The sequence below is a fragment of the Hipposideros armiger genome, unplaced genomic scaffold (genome assembly GCF_001890085.2).
Source record: "Hipposideros armiger isolate ML-2016 unplaced genomic scaffold, ASM189008v1 scaffold_37, whole genome shotgun sequence".
In the NCBI taxonomy this organism is placed as follows: domain Eukaryota; kingdom Metazoa; phylum Chordata; class Mammalia; order Chiroptera; family Hipposideridae; genus Hipposideros; species Hipposideros armiger.
The window spans coordinates 3,712,064-3,736,198 of record NW_017731387.1 but is presented as its reverse complement, the minus strand read 5'-3'; the positions used below and the strand labels follow the sequence as shown (position 1 = coordinate 3,736,198).

The 24,135-nt window shown below is 50.2% G+C and overlaps 1 protein-coding gene across 4 annotated transcripts in view; it reads right to left on the bottom strand.

The window, feature by feature from the left end:
- The window catches only part of NR5A2 (nuclear receptor subfamily 5 group A member 2), a 103,992-nt gene that overhangs the window by 38,818 nt on the left and 41,039 nt on the right, over positions 1–24,135 (bottom strand). For all 4 annotated transcript variants that reach the window (XM_019638042.1, XM_019638040.1, XM_019638039.1 and 1 more), the window contains one exon: positions 4,300–4,419. In XM_019638042.1, coding sequence (XP_019493587.1) covers positions 4,300–4,419 — 120 coding nt within the window. The remainder of the gene's footprint in view (positions 1–4,299; positions 4,420–24,135) is intronic.

Genomic DNA, 24,135 nt, shown 5'->3' with positions numbered 1-24,135 from the left:
ATTTCCATTTGTTCTGAAGGCATCACCCTGGGGCAGCTGAGAGTATTCTCAGCAGACCTGGAAATGTATCCTGAGGGGTTTGGGAGTACTGTACTGTGTTTCTTCTGGTTGAATCTGAAAAAGGTAGCAGGGCTCAAATTTATCCAGCAATTCCTCATCCGTCACTGCCTCTCTAACCCCAGGGGGAGGAGAGTGTGGCCGAACCCCCTCACCCCAGGGCTGATGCACTCCTTCTAGAAGCTGAGTCACGCGGACCCTGTCGAAAGCCCCCTTGGTCCCCGGCACTTCCTCCTCTGAACCTTCCTCCCGTCTTATCTGAACCCACGTCTGGGCCTTCCCTGACCTGTGAGAGCCCGCCGCTGGGCGCTGTGCAAAGGTCGTCCGACCGCCGGTTAGACAGGTGGGCCACGCCTCTCGCCACGACCGAGTGCAGGGCTGCCTAATTTTACTCTCATGTCTTAGGTTTCCCTTCATTTATTGGGCCTTCAGGAACATTCCTAAACTCAGTGGGGAAAGCCATTCCTGTCCTGTGGGTGAGCTTTCAGCAGCCTGTAGGGAATTTCGCATGCTTTTGTAAAAGAACGCCATTTAACATGTTCCATGTGCTGTCAGCCTTGTCACTTGATACAATACCTCGCAGAACTAGGCTTCTGTCATTGTGTCAAAGTTCACGTTCTGCACAAACCCGTGGCCAGTACGTCTGGGTGACAGGTGAGTTCTCTTACTCAGAAGAGTTAAGAAAAACCCTCATTTGACATATTTTCTCCAAAGATTGGAAGAGAACTCACAAAAGTAGTTGACTTAGGGTGATGGGATGATAAGTGATTTTTTTTCCTAGTTTTTTCTTAGTGCTGAAATAATTTTACAACAGTAAGTAATAATCACATTAAAATTGATCCTGGATAATTTAAATCTATTTTTATAGTGTGTTTACTACACCACACCCCCCAAATAAAACAAAAACTTTTAGGCTGTATAAAAAAGAAGTGAATTTGTTTTCTTGGAAGCTCCACAGAGGTGGTCACACACTGAAATTACACACGAAGGCCCAGGTGAGAGCCACCGGCGGCTCACACAGGCCCTGTACGCGTGTTGTATGGGCCCCAAGACCTGGACATGCTACTGCGAGTCATTGTGTTTGACCTTGAACCAACCACTTCACCTCTCTGCTTCAGTTCCTCGTCTGCAAAATGGGGATAATATTAATGATTATAATAATAGTACTTTCTTCTAGGGTTGCCGATTCCACAAATGTCAGCTTCGTGTCAGCTTAGTTTTGATGACTTCTAAATTTCATGTCTGCACTTTGCAAAGCTATGAACTGTAGTTCTTACTGTAGTCCTGAGGTAGACTCCATTATAATCTCCACTGGACAGGTGAGGACACTGAGGCTTGAGAGGCAGTGGGAGTTGCTCAACATGACACAGAGAGAATGTTTTGGAACGGGGACTTAAACACAGGTCAGTCCGAGCCTACACTGGACACACACACACACCATTCTCACTCTAGAGTGAGGAATGAAAATAGACTATCCATAACAAGATGTTCTCAAATTTTTTTTGCTTGCTTCAACTACTTCTATATCTTTTCCTTTAAAAGTCATTCCTCCAGAATATTGCTCCATTCGTATATTTAATGTATTCCTTTCTTTCCTCTCATCGTAGTTTTAACTGTCTGAACATTAGCATACGCCAGATGATTTATTATTGCTGCTGTTGCTTTATTCGAAAGTTAGATTTCCCCACCTTTGCAATGAGAGGAGGGTTTACCGCTCTAAGGGAATGGCGGCAACACCCTCACGATGGTCTGGGCTCCCCACCGTGTACACGCTGCCTTCAGTGAGAGGCGGCTGGTTACCGTGGGGCCGTGGGACTTCTCGACCCCGTGACAGTGACCTGGGCTTTGGAAGAGGGTAGACGAGGTGTGGGAACATGTCGAGGGGGAGCACCGTGGGTCGTGCGTCCGTGACCTGCGTGAAAATCTCCCTTGTTCTGTTAGAAAGCTCATGTGCTTTGGAAAGTCTGCTTTTTTAGTTTTCATCTCAAGACACTACAGGGAGCCCGGAAATGCGTGCGTTCAACATGTGTTGTCTGGCTTATTCCGTGAAAGCAAAGAAAACGTTTGCTCTACAATTTCCGTAAATGAGAACGTCTGGTTATAATGCATCACTGCTGGGCTATTCACCTGGATTGGATGGAAAAGGAGGTGGAGGGGATGGGCGGAAACGTGACTCACTGAGGATGGGGCATTTAACTGTATAGACGCAAATCTGCGTCGCCGGACACGATGTGTTAGGGGGGGCGAGTCGGCAGGACTGCAGTACCCAGCTGTGGTGTCGGGCGGGTGCTAGACTCATCGTGGCAGTCACTGCGTAAGGTGCATAAATGCTGAGTCACTACGGTGTACACCTGAATCTCACAGAACATTTTAAGTCAACTATAATTTAAAAATAATTTTTAAAAAAAGTGTGGGAAGGGGAGCTAGGAGAATCGGGGCTGCAGGTGAGGTGTAAGGCAGCCTCCGGTTCCACGCCACGCTCAGCTCTCCTGCCGCTGTGACGGCCAAACTGATCCTAAAGACTAAAAGTGCCACCTCTTCCTTGACTGCTCTTCGTTTTGAAAATCAGAGAGACAAGAAATGCACTTTCTCTACTTTTCCATGGTAATTACCTCTGCCCAGGGACGGCACTTAAGGGAAAATGAAATGAGAAATAAGGAATATTTCTAAAGAGCAGGCATGAAAGTGCTTTGAGAACAAATGGCATGACCCATTTCATTTCTGAGACTCAGAAGGAAATGAAATCACATTAATTTGTGGACTGAGTCTGGTCCTTTTAATGCAGCTCCCAGTTGGGCGAGGGTGGAAGGGAGGGTGGGGGGCAAAGCCCGTGACTGCGCTCTGGAAAGGGGTGCGCCAGGTCACGGGGTGAAAACGCTCACCCCCAACTTGAAAGCACAGGACGTGAAGCCCACTGAGACTTTCCTTCCTCATCTAGAACCCTTCTCTCAGGAGCCTTGTGGGAAGCAGGGACCCGGTAGTGAGGGAGCGGGTGGAGCTGACCCAACTGCAGAAACGAGCCCTGGCTCGTGCCTCTGCCGCGATGGGGAACGTGGCTTCTTTAATAACACAGCCAATGCTGTGGAGACAGCCTTTCACTCTCAGATATGCACCGCCGTGGACTGACAGCACGGACACTCTGACGGCCAGACGTCAACCTCACGCTGCCTGAGCCCTGAAGGCCTGAGTGCTCTGAACTCGGCAGGGACGCCCAAATGGGCAAGACCAGACGCTCGAAGGCATCACGCCGTGCCGTGCATTTGTTTTGATAAACCTCAGCTCCAGGGCGGAGTGCAAGAAATGGCAGGCCAGAGTCCTGGGAAGTCTGGCTTCGACCAGCGAGCCGACACCCACAAGGCCAGCCTCCTCCGAGCCTTTGCTCGCTCGTCCCGTTCTCAGTGAGGCCGAGCCAAGCACTCGTATTTCACACACAGTCATGGGTGCCCCCGCCACACCCACAGGTGTGTGCCAACCCCTCCACACAGCAGCTCCCTTCTCTCTTTTCCTCAGTCGTTCTCTGACCTCTAACATGTCAGAGGTTTGTTTACGGGGATGTCAGCGTCTCCCTGTCACAACGCTAAGTGCCACGAGGGCAGACATCTTTTCCCGTTTTGTTTACTTATATACGCGGGAGCCCTGGAATAGTGACTGGCCTACTCCGGAAGGTTCCAGAAATACCTGTTGATGGAACAAATATCTATTCAAAAAGCAGTGGGGCCCGGCAGCAACTCCCCTTTCTTTTCTGTCTCCCTTTGAGTGATGGCTGACTCTGGAGCACTGGCCTCCTGGCCCTTCTCCCTTGCGGCCACTGTGCCACAGCTTAGGTGACATGTGGCACTGGAACCTGCCTCTTCCACCAACATGATTCCAACAGGAAGGATTCCCCAATTTAGGAGGTTTTTCAGTAGCTGACAAACGAGCGTGGCTGATTAATACCGAAGCTCGAGGAGAAAACCCTGGAAACTCCTTATTAACTTTGACTTAGCGGCTGTCTCAGCCCTCGAGAGCCCAGCGTTCAGCCCGGCAGACCCGGCGCGGCGGTGTGTTTGCGACGATGTGTTGCGGGGACACGTCTAACGGTAAACACCAGGGTGGGGCGACAGCCAGGCGGCTCCTCTCAGTTATCTGCAGCTCATCTCGCCCTTTCAAAGCACAAGAGTGCTTCTGAGCCGGTTAAATTCCTGCCATTCTGACCACACTTGATAAAAAGATGCATTTTTTTTTTTTGGTCTCCGCACTCACTTGTTGCCCGGTAACCAGGAAGATGGAGCCTTCCTTTCCATGCACCACTTGTCGGTAAATGTGGTCGAGAATGAGAAGTTCGCTCCAGCAGTTCTGCAGCAGCTTCATTTGATCATCAACCTGGAGAAGAAGGAGAAAAAAGCATGACACCGGTCTTCACTACGTTGTTTATGTGTTTGCGTTGTTTTCTGCAGAAGAGAAGTCACCGCAGGCAGCGAGGTCTGCACCCAGCGCCACCAAAGCGCAGGTGCTCATCGGTCCCCCACCACTCCTGAAGATCGTTACTCTCATTTGGACAAATACTTTTCAGTCCACACAGAAATGCTTCAGCTAAGTGTTTATAATCAATGAGCCGCTAGGAAAAGGGACTCCATTAGTTGGGTCTGTCTGACATCACCAGACCATTAGTTAGCCTGTGGGAGGCACAGACGCCCCAGCCCGGCCTCACAGACCCCATTACAATGACCCCAGGTGGCCCCCACTATGTATCTGGAGGCTCGGACGTTGAACCAAAGCCGGAATAGTATGTAGATATATTAGCAAGCCGCCAAACCGAGGAGATTTATGGAACAGACAGTGAGCCTGGCAGCCCAGGTGGCTTTTGGACACAGCGGCAGCCATTACCCGTCATCAGCTGACAGAACTGGAAGTCCACACTGGGCTCGACTCGGGCCAGGCCAGTCACCGAGCCTGGCCTCGATGTCAGTAGCATCAGTCGGACAGTTTCCCCACCAACTCTCTCAACTCCAGGTTCCTTATCTGGAAAATGGGGGGGCAGCACCTCCGTCACAGACTCCTGTGGGGCTCTGTCACAGTGGGTGTCCATCGTGTGTCCATGACAAAACCACACCTACTGCAGGTGCAGCCCACAGGCCCGTGGTCTGCAGTGAGGCTGCCTGTCACTGCGGATGCCATGTTCAGACAAACACTGCATTATGACAGTAACACCAGGCATGGAGAAGCTGTGTGACAGGTTTCAGAGTTTTGTGTGTGGTTTTGGATTGGATTCACCACGTGCCCTTGAGAACAGGCGTCATCATATTCAATGTTCGGAAGAGGAAACGCAGTCTCAGGGTCAGTGGTGTGCCTGTGGGTCTCTTCCGCTCAAGCTCTAGGCTGCCTCCAAAGTACCAGAGGTGCTACAATTTTCTACATCAAGTTAATTTCACTCACTTTAAAAAAATTCCCTTCTCAGTGGCCATTCGTGGGACTCTGGATAGTTGGATGATTCTTAGGAAAAGCCACCCAGTAGCAGTGGCACGAGCTAAGAGAGTCCCTGCTGGCCACGCAGAAAAGGAGAAAAGGTGAGTGGAGAGGAAAACGAGCGCCTTCTCATTAGGGGCGCTTCCTCTTCATTTGCATTCGATGCCCCCCCACCCCCCCAAGTAACTGACAGATGCTTCGCCAGCATCGAGGCGCCTTCAGATCGGAAGGTAAGAAGCTGACATCTCCTGGCCCCTTTTCTTCTGCGATGTTGAGAATGTGCTTCCAAATAGGATGTATTTTTGTCTCATGTTCAAAAAAGAGTGGGGTATATCGTTTTCAGAACTTATTCCTGACTGTGTGTGTGTCTGAGTGTGTCTGAGAGAGAGAGAGAGCGAGCGAGAGAGAACCAGTTGCTGAGGAAGGGGTGCAGCTTCTGTTGTCAGAACTCCCCGTCAGCCCCTTACTATAAGGGCTGGACATGTTTTGGCCCCACTTTCCCTGCTGCCTGAGTCCAGAGGCGGGAAGATGATGGATAGGCTTCTAAAATCTGCGTATTTCTCGGTTCCTCCGCTTCCTCAGAAATTGCGGGAATAGGTGAAAGTGTGTTTCCCATCATTGGCACTTCGTGTGTGGTGTTCTGCAGCACTTCCTGCTGTCCGTGTCCTGTGTCTCCCTTGGCATCTGCGTTGACGCAGGGACTGGAATTGCTTATTAGCCTGTCTGTCCTCCTCGAGGGTAGGGGCAGGTGGGACTAAAGCCACAGCTCCAGGCAGAAAAGATGCGCCTTATAAACGCTTGCTAAGTGACGGGACGGGTGGCTGGGCTGCCCCCTTCCGCGGGTGCCTGCTCTGCACTGTGTGTCCCTGGGACCCACAGTGTCGGCGAGCCACGCTCAGCATCTGGGCCCGACAGCCCCCCGCATGTGCCGGCAGACCTGCACCCTCCCGAACCACACATTCCTGTGTGAACTCTGAGGAGGCATCCAAGCCGACATCCCGTGTCATTGGTCCCCGTAGCTGATTATGTCATATTTTATGTTATCTCGGAACTGGCGAGTCTGCACCTTGGCCGAGCCCTGGTGGTTACTCGGCTTTGAATAGAAGGACGGCGAAATGTGACGACCAGCCTGTCCCTTAGCTCTATATAAGAAACGTTGGCAACTTTGAAGGAATTATTTTCTTTAGAAAACAGTCGTAGGAGGGATCTGGGGTGGGGGGGAAAGAGGAGAAAATGTTTCTCGGTAGTAATGCTGTCGACAGACAGTTCGAGGAGCCAGAAGGGGGGCCGTGGGCATGTGACTTGCTCGGTCCACCCAGTGTCTCTGGTAGTTGGCAGCGCCACCTCATGAGCCTGTGTTATCAGCCGTAATAAAGGGAGGCCTTATCTCGGAAACCTAGTCACCCATCAGAGGCACTATTTATCCTGATGTGAGAGACGAGCCTGTACAGGAATACAGACCTCGTATTGTTACGAGGCTCAACTTCCCACAGCCCAGGAGGTTAATCATTAGAAATGGGTGCTTTCTCAGGAGGACGGGGCAGCGGGGGTGGGGGGTGGGTCTGGCAAACAGCTCGAGGAAGAAAAATGGGTAGGTCTTTCTCAAGCCCACGCGGACCTCGTAGAAACCTTCTTGTCGGCCCTCCCGTTTCCCTTTTAACCGGCCAGCAACTGGACCCTGCTCCCGGCATCCCCCTTGCTGGGGCCCTGAGAGCGGACATGGGACAACGTCCTGCTGACACGGATTGGCAGTTTAAAGGGGACGTGAACCCATTTCTTACTCGTGGTCACGAAGCCTGGTGTGCCAGGCCTTGTGTGAGAAGCTTGGTGGGAAGTGGGTGACTAAGGCGCCACCCAGCCTTCAACAAGCAGACACACGAGTGCAAGGTGTTCTTAAAATCCCAGGGCCACTCTACCCGCTTCGCCCTCGGGGAGGCCCCAGGGGTCATGGGAGCATCTGAGAAGGGTGTTCAGCAGGCCTTTCCGCGGTCACTTAGTAAACGAGTGAACAAAGCTGCTCAGGAGACCTGCTGGAACTCTTGGAACAAAGCAATTTAAAAAATGATGTAGAGATTCTTCAGAATCATTACAGATAAAGTCCAGCTATTATTTCTTTTCCTTCCTTTCTTCCCTCCTTCCTTCCTTGTTTCTGGCAAAAAGAATGAAAAACTCCTGGAGGTGGGCCCCCGTCCGCTTTGTGATCATGATGACATGTATAAAGGTATACCCAGAAGCACGGAGAGAAAATCCAAACCCAAACAAATCAAAATCAACGGAACGAATGTTAACGCCAGGCAGCCCCACAGCTGCTCCTATCTTCCTTGTTTGTATAAAGCACACCCGAGAGTATCTGCAAACCGCTACAAAGTCCAACAAGAAATGATTTCACATTAACAATGATTAAACAAGCACCAAAAACAATTCTGCACAAGAGAAACAGCGGCCAATAAAACTTGCGTCAACTGTCGGAATAGCCAGTGGATTTACGACCAGACGCCCTTCCCTCCTTGGCGACAGCAGACATGGCCCCAGAGGACTTTCTAAGTGGGTGGCTGTTGTGCTATAATGCGGGACCTATCCGTCAGCACCTCGCCTGGGCTCTCTGAACACAGGCTTTCTTCTCCCCCGCGTGCCCCTCTCTTCAGGTGAGGGACGCAGGAGGCAGAGGGTTTAAACGGGGTGACGTCTGCCCGTTGCCATTCCCACCAGCCACTTCCGAGCTACACACATTTCAGCGGCCACCCAGGTCGGGCAGCAGTGCAGAGACTCTAGGTCCGCCCGCCTCTCCCTCCTGTTCTAATTCGTCCAGACACAGTTCTGGAATTAGCCACTTGGGTCACGCGATTCCTATGGACACAAACCTTTCCCAAATTCCCTCAATTTCCCTTTGAAGATCTCTGCCCAACCAGTGTATACTGGGAGTGGGCACTGGTCAGGGTGGTCTGGGGCGGCCGGGAACGGAGGAGGTGACGGAAGGAAAAAGTGGCTGTCATTCAGCCGATCGCCGCGGTCTCCGGGGAAACGGGCCACCTGGCTCCTGGCCCCGCTCCACATGTCAAGTGAAAGAGAGGAACAAGATAGCTGTCGGCAGAGGGAGGAGACAGACAGTAAGACAGACCAGCTTCTGCTCCTCACAGCTCAGTCCAGAGTCACTCTGTGGACGCGCAGAGCTGGCGGAAGTCAGGGTCCCACAGGACACCCCACCACCAGTCACTGGGAACAGGCGGGCAGGTCCCGTGTGGGCCGGCGCGTGTTCTCTTAGGGGCCTCCGCCAAACGTTATAACACTTCTCTCGGAGCCTAGTGCTTCCAAAGGTGAGTTCCATTTACCCAGAACTGTCCCAGGCTGCCAGGCCTGTCTCCCAGGGAGGTGAATTCAGTATCACTCCGTATGAAATGTGCTAATGCCAAGTATCAGCGTTGGTTTCTTTCATTTGTGTGCATGTGACACAGCCACAGACGTGAGAGCCGTGTCTGAGGTTTGGAGATAAGTAGCTTGGTGTATATAAGTGTCACATGTCACTGCTGAGGTAGGTGTCGCCCTACAGCATGACGTCACTTAGCCAGTTTCTTTTGACCAGGATTGTAGCTGTGTGTCTTATGTATCGTTGAGTCGCTGCGACTCCGGGAGACCCCATGAATGAGTGACGTCCCCAGTGTCCTGTCCTCACAGCCCTGCTCAGCTCCTGGAGACTCAGCCTGTGGCCTCTTTGATGGAGTCCGTCCATCTCCTAGTTGGTCTCCTCTTTTCCTGCTGCCTCCTGTTTTCCCAGCACTCTCATCTTTCCAGAGAACCCAGCCCCCTCCTGATGTCCCGAAGTAGCACAGCTGCAGCTTTGGCATTTTGCCTCCGCGATGTTCAGACTTAATTTGCTCCAGGACCCATTTGTTCGTCTTCCTGGCAGCCCAGGGTCTCTGCAGAGCTCTCCCCAACACCATGTTGCAAATGGACCAATTTCTTTCCATCAGCCTCTTCCCTGTCCAACCTTCGCATCCGGACGTAGTACGAGGGATCACGAGGGTGTGATGGTCTCAGCCTTGGTCCCTCCTGACATATCTGTGCTCTTGGTGACTTTTCCTAGATCTTTCAAGTCACATTCTCAGAATTGTCCAACCTAAGGACACACTTTCCCTGGCTTTTACTCCTCTCATCCATATATCCAAAAGCTTCTTGTTGAAATACCAATTACTTATAAGCTAACAGTATGTTCATCATGTTTGGGGGTCGGACATGAGTTTTGCACAAGCAGTCCGGTTGTCTGTTCTGTTAAGCGTCTGTACACACATAGTTCATGTGACCTGATTAGGTGGCACTAAAGGGTAACGGACGAGGCTCCTTGCCCTGGGATCAGTCACTCGTGTTTTCTCAGCTCACAGCACGTGCATATGTGAAGAGATGGAAGAAAGAGGGTGTGTGCCATCACACAGGTAGCTGGCCCACCTTCCCCAGGGCTGCTTGGACATGACAACTCAGGCTGGTGTCTTTTGCAAAGTAAAGAAGGTGGGCATTCGTGGGCTGCTGAGCGCTAGGCCAGCTCAGCCCCAGACCTGAGAGGCTGCTATTACACAGGATGGTTTGGACCAGGGCATGTTAACCAAGGAGGCATTTCTCTTGTCAGGTTAGGCACATGTCCCAGCCAACAGTAAGTCAAAACATTTACTGGTGCCAGGCATTGTTGGGACCTGACTAAATATAAAGATGAGTTCTTTTCTATGTAAATTATACCTTAATTAAAAAAAACACACGCACACATTAGTTCTTATCCTCAAGGAATTTACAAATGAACTGAACAAATAAGACTTCTAGCCATACAAAATAACCAGTGCACAGATAGCATGTAATATGTCAAACTCTGTGGAACCAGTAATTAGAAAATGAATATGTATAGAGGGTGCCAAAAAAATGTATCCACATTTTAAGAAAGGAAAACTGTATTAAAATTGTAATACTCAATATATACCAATAAAAAAAGATGAATATAAGTCATGTTTGACTTCTGCAGTTATAAGAGGTACTCAAAGTGGTTACCATCAGCGTAATTTTAATACAGTTTTTTTCCTTTCTTAAAATGTGTAAACATTTTTTTGGCACCCTCTGTATGTATATATACATATATGTGAGATATATAGAAAGCCACATCCTTAAAAAACGATTTGAAGCAGTTTATATGTACATATGATAAAAGATGAATCATTAACTAAATGAGGAAGTAAAGATAAAGGGAATATCAAGGCAGGAGAGGAAGCTGAAGCCAAGAATAGGATCAGTCCCCCAAATAAGACTCCCTATTAATGGTAATTGAATCTAAACCTAAATAAATAAAAAGAGGCAAAATACAAGAAGTGCTAAATGAAGTCCAAGGAAAACATTTCAGGGATGGAAAAGGTTGACGAACGAGAAAAAAAAAATACGTTAAGGCAGATGAATGTAACATATTTCCCAGTGTTGTCTCTTGCTGGGTGTTGTTTCATTCATGACCATTACCCGTTTCCTGGTGTCTAGTTTCGAAATCTCCTATTAAAGTGATGCCCCTCACGTCTGACCAGGCAGACACTCCTCAAGCGATGAGGACAACACTGTCAGCACGACGCATCTTCTTCCGGCTTGGTTAGAGCGCCCGAAAGCATCTGTGGACAAGCTTGTCATTTCTGGACTGGGGCAATGGGGCCGTCTTAGGAACCTTCACTTTCCATAATGGCGAGGGCTCCGGCCACAGAATTCCAGCTGTGCGGCAGCCCATCGCCTGGACGGCAGTGATTAAGACATGCATTCAGGAAGGTTTCAGCTGGACACCCCCCCCCCCCCCCGCACCTTGTGAAATGGACCCCCAGCTGAAGTCCCTGGGGTGCCAGGGTGGAGAAGAAAGGGACGAGCTAGGGATGGGCTCCTGAATGTGCCCTGGGACTGCCTAAGGTCTCAACGCAACTTCTCCCTTTGTTGACTGCATTTCAGAGACAGAAAAACAAGCTGCTAGCTAGAGGCTAAAATGTCTTTGGGTCCTTTCTGGCCGCTCCAATGAGGCATTTGGCCAAAGGGAGGAGAAAAGAACCCGAGTGGCCTAAATATCACCCGCCGAAAATACAACCCAAATTAGGGCAGAGGCAAAGAGTTCCCTCAGGATGGCTTGGTGATGGCAGTCCTGGGTGCAAAGGCCCCTGGGAGAATCCCTGTGCCCAGTTCCCTAGGGACACAGGAGGACCCAGCCCCGTCACAGTGTGCATTCTCCCCTAAGGCCGTAGGCTGAGAGCACGGTCAGCCTATCCCTTCAGAGACACCAGAAATGGACTTACAGGGTGGGGGCAAGTGAGGAGAGGGGTCCAGGGTCAAAGGGTCAGCTCCGAAGAGCAGGGTGGCTATTTCTAGGTAAACCACACACTTTCTGCTTTGTGACAAAGAGCCTCTCGATAGCGAGGTTCTGTTGGATGTTGGGGAATATCCGTTCCAATGCTCTAAGTAGCTCCCCTCTAATCTCTTGTGGCACCCCCATACTCTTAGATTCTGAACCCCACCCTGGTCTTGGGCTGACAGCAGGTGCTGCGCTAGCATCTGACTGACCAGTGCTGAAAGGACCTAGCGGCCACCTTTAGTTCAGCGACTTCATTTTATAGAGGGGCGCACACAGGTCAGGTGCACTGTGACTTACGCGTGGTGACTTGGGTGCCAGGAAGGGGGCAGGGACCCAGGTGTCCAGATCTGAGCCCACATCCCGCCAGGCAGGACTAAAGGACAACCTTCCCATTTTCTCTATTGAGGTTAATTTTTGTAAATATAGCGCTGCCTTGATTTCTTTCCTGCAAGGAAATACACTAATGGTAATTTAATCTCTCTATTTGAAATGTACAGAAGCTTGTGATGGGGGAGATGAAGTCTTTTGGAAATACAGAAACATAGCTACCAAATGATAGGACCGTGGAATTACCTGGACATAAAATCTAGATAGGTGCGCTTTCCTCGGCTAGAAAAAAGGCTAGGAAGATGGAAAAGGCTAGGCTGGAGGATGAACTAAAACCTCGCGTCTCTTTAATTCCATGGGGGTCCGTTTTTTGCCGAAACTGAGATAGGAATGAAGTTCTAGAATCAAGATGGACAAGGAGCCTAGAGAAAAAAAAGATTACGCTCTCTTCATATTTTTGAAAATTCAGAAATTATTATATGATATGACTGGCTAGATTTCTCTCTCAAGATACGTAGGCAAATAACTTCATTTGACCCTGGGGACGTTTTCTCAGTATCTCACACATGACTTTATCAGGATGTGTCCATTTGGTCACCACAGAACATGTGGCACTCGCCCAGCAGTCAGAGGGAAGCACCTTCCCAGTCATGCCCCGTGGAGCAGCATTTGGGGTCACCTCCCCTTAAGCCCTTTGGCCCCACATCTCTGCACAGGGATGAGCTGGCTTCTCGGTGTCCCTGTGTGTCACCGCCGAAAGGGTGACCTGGCCTGGCCCCAGACTCATAAGACCCAAAGGCGAATGGAGATGTCACATAACTGCTGGTGGCCTGGCCTGTGCCCCTTCCTCCACTGCCTGCCGCTTGGCCGGTGGAGGACAGGACTCCCAGCCCCGCGATCGGCCCCAGCCCAAAAATGAGGTGCCTGATCCCCATGGAGATGCTCCTCACTGGTATTGCACGGCCCTAGATTTGACCACTATTTTAGTTCCCCAGCTGTGGCCAGTTAAGAGTGAAAACCGCGGGGCCAGCCAAGTGGTGTGTTAGTTAAGAGCTGGCTTGGGACGCCAGCTCTGAGCAGCACGGCCCCGGTTTGGATCCCACATGAGGGCCGGTGACACTGCACCCTCTACAGCTAAGATGGTGAACAACAGCTTGACCTGGAGCTGGGCTGCCGTGAGTCCCCAGCTGCAGCCCCTGCTACAGTGGGTTTCCATGGGCTACCGAGTGTAGCCAGCCGCCAGCGTGAGCGGCCAGCAGCCGCTGTGAACGGCTGTCCAGAGGCCAGCGACTGATTTGCCTCGCCTGGGAAGAGCGCAATGATAATACCAACATGGGCCAGTGAAGCGACGTCCTCCACAACTAGACTGAAGAACAAAACAGCAACTTGTCTGTTCCCCTTCCCCCCTGCCCCCAACCTGGGCCGCACGCCTGAGTGTCAGATGACCGGCTGTGTCTGCAGAGCGAGTGGTTGGCTGTTTCATTGGAGTAGGCTGGTCGATTCATGTCAAACACGACAGGAATTCAGCCACCTCATGAAGCTGATTAATTTTTTAATGAAACTGACCATGTTTCCAGACTGTAGACAGGCACAGGCCTGGAGCTGGGTTGTCATGGCCCGTCATGGTTGGTCACACAGCTGGTCGGTCATACAGGGAGCACCTGCTGGGTCTGAGTGTGGAGGAAGTAGTGTGGTCGGCTGGGTGGGGCCCTGATAACTGGAATAATAAAAACACAGCAACATGCGCGGACGTTCTTCAAGCCCGTCGCCACATGTCCTGTCTGAGTGACGCTGCCCTTAGGCCCTGGCTAGAAAGGAGAGGGTCTGCAGGTCTCTGCACCAGCTCCCCTGTCATCTCTTTATGACCCGCTAGGACTTCCCCAGCCAGAAAGTCTCTGTCCACTCTTTCTTGAGCACGATTCAGAACCTAGAAGGTACCAGATAATACTCATAAAGCAGTCACAGGACAGAGTGCCTACAGCAGGCGTCCCACCAGGGTGGGATCCAGCCAGGCGCTGAAGGCGACGGGAGTGTGTGCAGCCCCGATTGGCTTTGTCTGGATGCCTCCTCATTTCCCATGAGCGTTGCACGTGGCAGGTCACACAGACGCCCCTGGGGGTCTCCTTGCTGTTTCACTGCTCAGAAGGCGCTCAGATAGAGCCTGAACGAGCCGGTCAGTGTCCGGCTTTTGCCGTGGGGGGCGCGCCTGCTCGAGCCCATGGGCCCGGAAAGCAGTCCGTCTCCACTCACACGTGGGTGAACCGGTTCAAGGTGGAAGCACCCATGAGCTCTCGGATCAATATGGTGAAGGACGGAGATTGATCTCCTCCCAGAGCGAGTGCATTAACGAGCGCCTCTGCGTGACCTTTGCCCGCGGTCCAAATTAGGCTGCACCACAAACCACATTCCTGGACGGGGACTTGCGGTCCTGGCTTGCTTTTAATAAAGCGCGTTGCAGGCGGGCCTCAGACTTCATAGCACGTTTTTTGTAAGGACCAGGAGGTCCTTGCAGAATTAGCGTGTCATGTCTGGTATTACGGACAAGACCGCATGTACGCACGCCTTGGGAACAAAGCCTGTACTTTTCTTTTAACCTCAAGGTGCTGGAAGCCCTACTAATGGCCTCACTTCATTCTCTCTTAAGAGTCCAGGGAGATACAATTGTGCCCAAGACAGCAGCCTTTGAGGCACCTACAGGTCACCCTGGGATCTTGTTGAGATGCAGGTTCTGGCTGAGCAGGTCTGGGATGGGGGTCCTGCGCATCAAACCGGCGGGCCAGTGACGCCAGTGCTGAGTGAACATGCCACCCTTTGAATAGAAAGCTCTAGAAAATTCCAGCCAATAGACAGCCCCCTCCACAGGTGTGTGTGCATACAGCCTCGCATGCACTGTCACGCCTACATTTCAGGCACAGGAACAGGGTGTGAGAACAACATGCTGTGATGCTGAGTGGCGCTTAGGGACTGGACAGTCCCAGGCCCCCCAGCGGCCAACAGAGACGCATGACCTCGGGCGAGTGACTTAACGCCTTAAGCCTTACTTTGTTTCCGCCTCAGCCAAACTCTAATTATAATAACGTTGCCCCCACCACCCCCTGTGGTCAGGGGTAATGGACTAACGCACGCCCACAGCTTAGGAGAGCTCTCACTGGAGCACATGTCTGTTCTTCCGTAAGAGTCAGCACTGGGCCTTCACCCTGAGCTCCGCCGAGCATCACAAAACAGGAGCTGAACACAAGGTGAGGACCGAAGCGCCACCTCCGGGCTTCTGTGTGGACATGGGCTCCCCACCAACTCTCTTACCTGTCTTTGGGGTTGACCAGACCGAATCTGTCGCTGCCGAGAGGCCTGGGGGATCTTGACCTCAGAAAGGTGACCGCAGCTGCCCCTTGGTGGCAGCTCAAAGTGGCCCACGGCCAGGGTGGCACCAGTGTGAGCGTGAGTGTGTGTGAGGGAGGGGCGAAGTCTGGCATGCAGGAAAGACCGTGCTAGCCTGTCAGTGGCCTGTGCACACCTCTGTGCTGTCCCCACGGCTGCCACACCCCCGGGAGAGATGGGTTTCTGTCCCCGGCGTCTCTCCCGACTCCCCACCAGTCCCGTTTGGGGACTGCATTCAGTTGCCATCTGGCTTTAGTCCCCGCGGAGAAGGAAAAACCCACAGAAGTGGCATTTAAATCAGTGGTTTCCCAGGGCGGTCAGGGGGCCCGGAGGTGGAAGCTTCTCCGATCCACTGAGATGCCCTTTGCCGCTCTATCTCACGACGGAGGCTGCAGGGGTAAATGACGTCATGACTGGCGACAGCTAGAACGTATGCTTGTGAACCCCTGTGTTTTAGCCATTTCAGTTTTAAATCCCAGTACATTGGTATCGACAGTTACACCTCACATGCACTAAAGGTCTTTGCAGTCTCCAGTCATTTTCAAGAATGCAGAGGGCCTGAGATAAAAATGTGGGTGAAACTCTGCTTTAAATCAGTATCAGTCATTTTCAAATGAACATAAATGAATCTCTGACAACAGATTTGTCAAGTAATTAACTACTCAGTTCAAAGCTCTGTGCCGGGGTTTGTGGGAGAAAGCAGTGACAAGTAAGGGACAGGGACGAGATAGACATATAACACCAGAGGTCACATGATCACCACGTGCCCCAGATTTTTGTCAGATGGCCCAACAGTTCTGTGACTACCTGTAGACGTGTCACAGCAACGACTTTGAATTTGGTGATGGCGGAATATGCATGTATATACTAGCTGAAATAGAAGAACAGGCAAAATACAGAAATATAGGAAAGGGTAATTAATTCCAGCTCAAGCAAGTGACAGCAGTTTTTGGGATTGGTGTGTAAGGTGACCAAGTGTTGTGACGGGATCTAAGCCAAGAGAGCAGTGCCGGCCCGTGCCCAGAGGTGTGATGATTGCAAATGTGGGGCCAACGATGAGTGTGCTGTGTGTGGAGTGGGGGTGGGACATGGACAAGGAGTGGTGACGGACCTGTGAGAGGCTGTCACTCTTTCTGTCAATGCTATGGAAAGGTGGGAGTGACTTGATCAAGTGAGAAACCTGGGGTAATGGCTGGCAGAAGGGTTTGTTTAAGTCTCCTTGGGGGGCCACTGTGATTGTGTTCACCATATTGCCATTGTCTGAGTTTTTTCATTTCTAAAAACATTCCCGGAGCTCCTTGGCCCCGCGCCCCTCCCAGGACCATGTACCAGGAGAAACCCTGTCGGATGGAAAGTCATGTAGCTGTCAACGAATCATGTTCGACTCAGAGTCCTTTTCCTCTCTCCACCCTGACTCCCACCAGGTGTCCATGTCCTGATTGTGGCGTTAGATGGGCCCAAAATGTCACCACCTCCTCTGTCCCTGCTCCTCCTTGAGGTGACTAGGATGAGGCAGATCTTAAACCAGACCCAAGAGAACTGGGGGAGTTACAGGCTCAAGGAAACTGGCTTATAAACCCTGGTGTAAGGGCAGAGCGGACTGGCGTGCATGAACACTCCTATTTGTTGGCTTGACCAATGGGTTGCATTGGTCTTGACCGGCTGTTCCTTTGTTAGAATTTCTGGAGTGTAGTTCTTGCTTCGGTAACGTGAGACTCAAGTTCAGGAATGGCGTTCTAGTACCTTCTTCCCCAGGATAGCACTGGTTCTCAAATATTTTTACACAAGTGCCTCCTTCTCTTGGAGCGGAGAGACCATTTCTAATTCATCTCTGTTTATCCAGGTTCCTACCCATATTATTAATACTCTGCAAATATTATTTTATTTAATTTAAAAGTGCCATGTTAGTTGTACATTCTCCTGCGTGACCGACAAGGACACCCAAGTTAAGTGACTTTCCTAAGAGCACAGGGCTAGCACAAGGCAGAGCTAGGATTTGAGGCCATAGGTTTGGACTCCAGAGCACACCTAATTTCCATCAGGGGGCAGTAACTACTATCTATCCATTTGTTGAATTAATCAAACACAGCACCAGAGACTTTCAAGTATCGATTAAGGAAAGAGGAAATTGGCATTTCCTGACATTGTGCTTTATAGGTGAGGGAGCTGAGCTAAGTCGATAACCTGCCACCGGAGAAGGGACAGGCCCGCCCCTGACCCTCCTCCACCCCTGAGTCAGGTGGAGCCTGTCCGGGAAGAGCTAGACCCCCTTCCGGCCGGCCGGCCGGCCATCTTTCAGTCATCTGACCTGGTCCCAGCCTGCTCACATGTAGCCTTATGACACACTTCCTCATATGCTGGCCACCGCCTTACTGTGTGCCTAGAAAACCCGATTCTTCTGGTTTTCGTGGGCACAGGGCACGCACATGGCATGGTGTCATGCCCAGACGCTTATTGTTTTTGTGTGACCACGTCAGTGAGTTAGAGAAACCGCTGCAGAAGGGTTACGCGCCGTGAGGAAACGGCGTGACGTGCCCGTTGTTCTCGAGCAATGGCAGACCCGTGAGGGCTTTACCTGGGCGACAGCTTCTGAGCTTATCTGACAGGCTACCCAGTAGGTGGGCGCCACTCAGCTGGAAGGTGGACAAGTCTTCCTAGAGATCCCACCAGGCCTTAAAATGATCGCTTCTTCAGTGTGACCCCCACCCTTCTCTGTGAGAAGTCCCCTACATAAAGTTCCTACCTGTAAATTCATGAAAAAATTATTACTCTCCCTAATCACTATTGTACTTTCCCCTGAACTATTACAGTAATCCTCGGGCACATCTGGGGAGTGGGCTTGAGCTGACAGAATACACTGGGGGGACGGGGGATGGGAGCGTCTCTTGGAGGCTCAGAGGAGCAGAAACGTCCTGTCACTTGCAGGTTCAATCCTCAATTAGGCTACTTTGCTAAATTACACATGCTTTCCATAAGGCAGTGTAATTATTCTAGAAATATTCATAATCACTAAAATATATACAGTAATACCTTGGTTTGCGAGCATAATTCGTTCAAGAAACAAACTACTCGTATTGCAAGACATCGCTCGTTTACCACGTTAAAATGTACTAGAAATGTTTGCTCGTCTTGTGGAACACTCACAAACCATGTTACTCGCAATCCAAGGTTTTACTGTGTATAATGAGATATGTTCCAGAGAAGGGATTTTGTCCTGCTCACGATGACTCCCCAAGCCCTAAAGTGTTAACTGGTACATAAGTGACCCCTGAGAAGTATTTACTGAACAAAAGGAGGAATCTTAAAAATTTCTGACCCACCCTGTGGTAATTAAGCTGTACCACCATGGCCCCAACTGTGTGTCAGGAGACACCTTGGGACCATGTTTCCTCAGCAGGTATGTGGGACACACACACACACACACACACACACACACACACACACCTCCCAGTCTTTCATCAACCAGGGACGATTCCCAGGCTGGACAGAAACCCACAGCATGTATACAAATGCTCATCACCCCACCATTGAAACAGGTTGAAAAACCAAAAACCATGAACGCTCACATATTTGATTTTAAATTACGTTGAAGTGATAGGAAACATCAAATGAGACCTGCTGTGAGAATTACTTGAATAACAGATGAGGATATGTGTTTCTTAGAAGAGGCAGCAGGGGGGCCGGCCGAGTGGCCCGATGGTTAAGAACTCGCTTGGGATGCCAGAGGGCCCCGGTTCGGATCCCACATATGAGGGTCAGTGACACTGCCCTCCACAGCTAAGATGCTGAACAACAGCTCAACCTGGAGCTGGGTTGCCATGAGTCGCCGGCGACGGCGTAGGCTGCAGCCCCTGTGGCAGTGGGTTGCCATGGGCTACCGTGTGTTGCCAGCAGCCAACGTGAGCGGCCAGCAGCTGCAGTGAGCGGCCGTCCAGAAGCCGGCGACTGATCTGCCTCGCCAGGGAAGAGCGCAATGACGGTGCCAACTTGGGCCAGTGAAGCAACATCCTCCACAACTAGATTGAAGAACAAAAATGACAGCAACTTGTCTGTTCCCCTTCCCCCAATTCCCCAGCACTGTTCCCAATTCCCCAATAAAAATCTTTAAAAAAAAAAAAAAAAGAAGAGGCAGCAGGAATTAAGGCTTTAGGATGAGATGAATTGGTTTCAATTTCAGAAATAAAGTTGAACTATTGTATACATTTCTTTTAAAATTCCTTCTTACTCTGCCTACCGTATGTATAGGTAAACCAATAAAAATTGCTTATGTGATGACAAAATATAACAACAAAATATAAAAATATAATGACAATAAAGTCACGATACTGTTTTCTGCTGTTGCTAGCCTGACACCTTTCACCTATTGTCTTGTTTGAAGTTCCCAGTAGAAATTTGAGCTCTGAAAAACATCTTAACTGGTGGAAAAACTGTGACATTCTACCGTTAAATAAAAATAAGTGTTATTTAAAAAAATCAGAATTTCACAGTCCAAAGCTTCTCCTGACTGAAAAACTCAAAGGCATATATAGTCTGAGTTTAGTTTCTCAGCGCTTATATAAAAGGCCATCTGAATTCCAGAAAAACAATATCTAAATGCTTGTCAGGTAGCTTGCATACAGTTTTAGATGAAAAACTGATGAATAAATATAAAAGCTTTGTAGATTCTCAGCGAGTGTTTTGAGGGCTTATGTTGAAAGGCTGACAACTAATTATGAAAGCTTGCCTGGACTAATCAATTACTCCGATCAACATTAGGAGCCTCATACACATCGACGTGGGAATTAGATCTCCCTGAAGTAATGCACTGAAATCGTGAGACTAAAACATTCCACTGTGAAGTGTGAAGGCACAGCAGTCCCAACACGTTACCAAAACTCCTTCCAAATAATGAACTTTTATGCGTCCCTGAGACACATAAAGGACTTTTTCCCACTTGGATTCCTAGTTTTGTAATTTGTCTTATATTTTTACAATGACAAATGTAGGCCTAATAATGTAAGCAATACAAGGTTCCCTGGTGCAAAGCCTCTGTGATGCTCTCACAACAACCACAGGAAAATCATTTTTTGTTCTTTAGGGAACTTCCAGACTTGCATACATAAATAGGATCATAAATTCTAGAACGTGCGTCTCTCATATCCAAGCCTATTTTCAGCATCTCGCCCGCAACCCAGAGATTTTCCTAGACTAATGGTAACAGAAATGTCCTCGTAAAAACAGGCTTTCGGGGAGCAGTTGTCTGTCACGCTGTCATACATGCTGCTTTTTCCAATGAGACCTCTCCGTTGCTGGCATTTAGGAAAAAAGCAAACTCTTGAATAGATTCAAACCACAGGAAAAACAGGAATAGATGCAACCAGACACCTGCTGACAAACAGTGACAAATCCCAGTGCCACGGCAGTGACCCTCAGTTAGCCAGGATTTAATTAAGGGCATAATTAAGTCAGTGGCACAGAACACTAATGAGTGGTTTTTTTTTCATACGGGTAATTACACGTAAAAATACAAAGTGTGATGGAGACCTAAATATGTCATTAAAATGAACAGCGGAGAGCAACAGAGTGCTAAGTATACCTCTCCTATTGCTGTTGCAAAAAAAAAACAAAAAAGTTGAGCATGTCTCCGGGTGAATGATACTCAGTCAAGTTCATGTGGGCTTCACACTGGGAACATTTGTTATTCTAATTTTGCAACAATAAGCGGCTGTGTGCATTGAGATCCTGTTTCCAATGCTGGTTGCATTGGCTTTGAACTCTTTCTGCGTTTAGCATTTTGTCCAACTGCAAATGAGCAATTAGGGGCCTGTTTGCAAGTACTTGGCTTCCTATGGATGGGCCTGGGGAGGTGTCCCTCTGAGCTGGGGACAGGGACAGATGTGGGAGGCTGGCCTCACTGGCTAATTCAGAATGAGCTTCTGTTCTGTGGGGTCCTTTGATTTGATCCCTGCTTTAGGCACTGACAGAACCCACAGGACTGCCGTCTGCTGACCTGCTGACGGGGAGACACCACAGAGGGAGGGGACAGAGACGGAAGTAAAGGCGGGGCGCTTTCAGACAGGAACACGAGACACTTAGGCCAGAAGCAAGAAGAACTCCAAGCAGCGCAGATACTCAGGGATCTCAAAAAGGTGCCTGTGTAGGTTGGGGCTTACCCCCGCTACCCCCGGCTGGGGTTTTATGCCTGGTCCCCCAAGCTGGGAGCCTGACGTCCTCAGCAGCCTTTTCAGCCATTTGTCACAGCAACAAGTGGGAAAGCGACTCGCTCACTGCTGACGCGCAGGTTCAACGCTCTGTATCAACTAGCGATTCCGAAGTTTTCCACTAACAAAGGCATGAGATTTTCTTCCTCCGGGTATTTACAGGCCCTTGCAGCCTTCCTCACCTGTGCTTTGCAGCATTCCCGAGGAAAAGGGAAGCCTACCTTTATAATCCCACATATTCATCCACTTACACATGTCGTATCCATAATAACATCTAGCGTTCCATGTCCCGCACAGGGCCGGCGCTCAGAGCCGCCTTTCCCCTGCGGGCTGGGCTCGAGGGGCTGAGTAAGGCTTGTCAGCTGGGTGCCCGGCCCGGCGAACACCACGCGAAGCTGTCATCACTCCGCAGTCTCTCACTCAGACATTAAATTCCTAGTATCGCTGGTTGCCCAATCTTCTTAGAAAGATCAGTGCACCTGTGATGCCCACGGGAGGTTTCTCCACGCGGAGAATTCGTGTGTGACAAAGCTATTCAGGACAAGGACGCCCACACACCCGGCCCTGACGTTTCAGGCAGCGCTCTGCGCCCTCGCCAAACGCACGGTCCGCGGACCACCAAAGAGCTGGAGAGGAAGCCCACCTTTTGTTTAGGGTCATGAGCTTGCTGAGCTCCTTTTTCCTTACTGCTCACCATGAAAATCCACACTCTCTCTGTCAAGGCTAAGAATGTCACAGCTACAAGGAATCTTAACTCAGAGATTCCGTATGTACCCTCGGGAGCAGAGCGCTCACACGTGGCGGCGTACCGGGATGCCTGACCTTCAGTGAATATCAGATCTGCGACGTCAGGAGGCCGCGGCTTGGCCGCTTAGCCTCCTCCAGGCTTTAGCCGCAAAACAGCTTTTCAGGGGCCGCACAAGGTTCATTCAAGAGACCGGTTCCATTAATCTAGTGACCAGTCCAATTCGTTGGTGACAGTTGAGCCAGCGGACACATTTCTGGGTATCGCTGCCCAGTGGTTCTGGCAAATGAATCTTCGGGCTCCGTGGAAAGCATCTTTTTCCAATATCCACGCACGCCCCACCCCCAAACCTCTCAAACTTGCGGAACACAATAATAGAACAGAGCAAGCCATCCTTAACTGCTTAGGGGGAGCCACAGGCTTAAGTCCAGTGGTGTCTCTCTCCTTCTAGGTAGAAGCGACTTTGAAGCACAAATGCCAGCATTGCGCTGAGTGACACACGTGTCTGATTCCCGACGTCCCTCTCACCCCCTTTCTTGGGGACAAGGCCACCCTTATCAAGTTATGTATGAATGGACAGAAGTGTCTTTCATCCCCCAGCCTCCTGGGGGATGAGAGTTCAAAAGGAACTACTAAAATAGCAGCAGCAGAAACCCAGCCGCCTGCCAGCGGCCTGCACACGTCCCATTCTTACAGGCAGGTTGGAGAGCTCAGCAAAATTTTTATGTACGGGAGCAGGCCCAAGGAAAACTCACACGCCATAACCAATTGTGGACAGAGGGTCATCTATCAGCAGACAAATGCAGGAGCCCCAGAATGCCTCTCCTCAAATGAAATAATATATCTTTGAAAGCCAATGCCCGTTTGAGGCCCGAGGCCCATATATCAAGCCTGAGAGGCTTGTGGAATCGCTCCAGGGCCATTAACCTTCCACCTGTTTCCCCTTGTCCTTCAGGATGAGACCCTGCCCTTGGTTTTACTCGCGTCCTCTGTTCATCTTCCGACAGAGTGTAAATGTAAAACAGCGGGCCCAGGAAATAACTCAAAGGCAATGGACCAGGGGCAGGTTACAAATCTCTGCCACTGGCACTGTGACTTATGCAGGCAGTTTGTCACACATGAGCCAGGTGACCTCTGTGACATAACAGAGAAAAATAGCGCTGGAGATCAAAGATGGGCTTTGGCGGCTCGGAGGAGCTCTGCCCCACGGAGGGAGCGGGTTATCTGGCACCCCAGGATGTCCCCAATACCTGCGACATCTGTGTGAGTGGAGCAGAGAAGGCAGGCAGGGTTCCCTAATTGCAGTCACTTCTGGCAGGTGTCGGGGGCTTTCCTGTAACATCGGGGCTCCAATTGCTGTGCTCTTTGATACCGCCTTATACTTGGAAAGGCCAGAAATAGGCGACATAAATCTCTCTAATTTAACCCTAATACAGAGAAATGAGCAGAATTCGAAAAATGTGAGAGTGAGCCCGTGAAGAATCTGTCAGATTGAACACACAGCAGCTACAGTGAGGAAGGCAAAAAGAAAGTTTTGCGCAAGCTCCCACTTTTGCTCGGTGAAAGAAGTGGTTTGTTAGACTTTTCTGAGACTGACACTCTTCATGAAAATAGTCACACGTGTTTAGTTCTCTTAT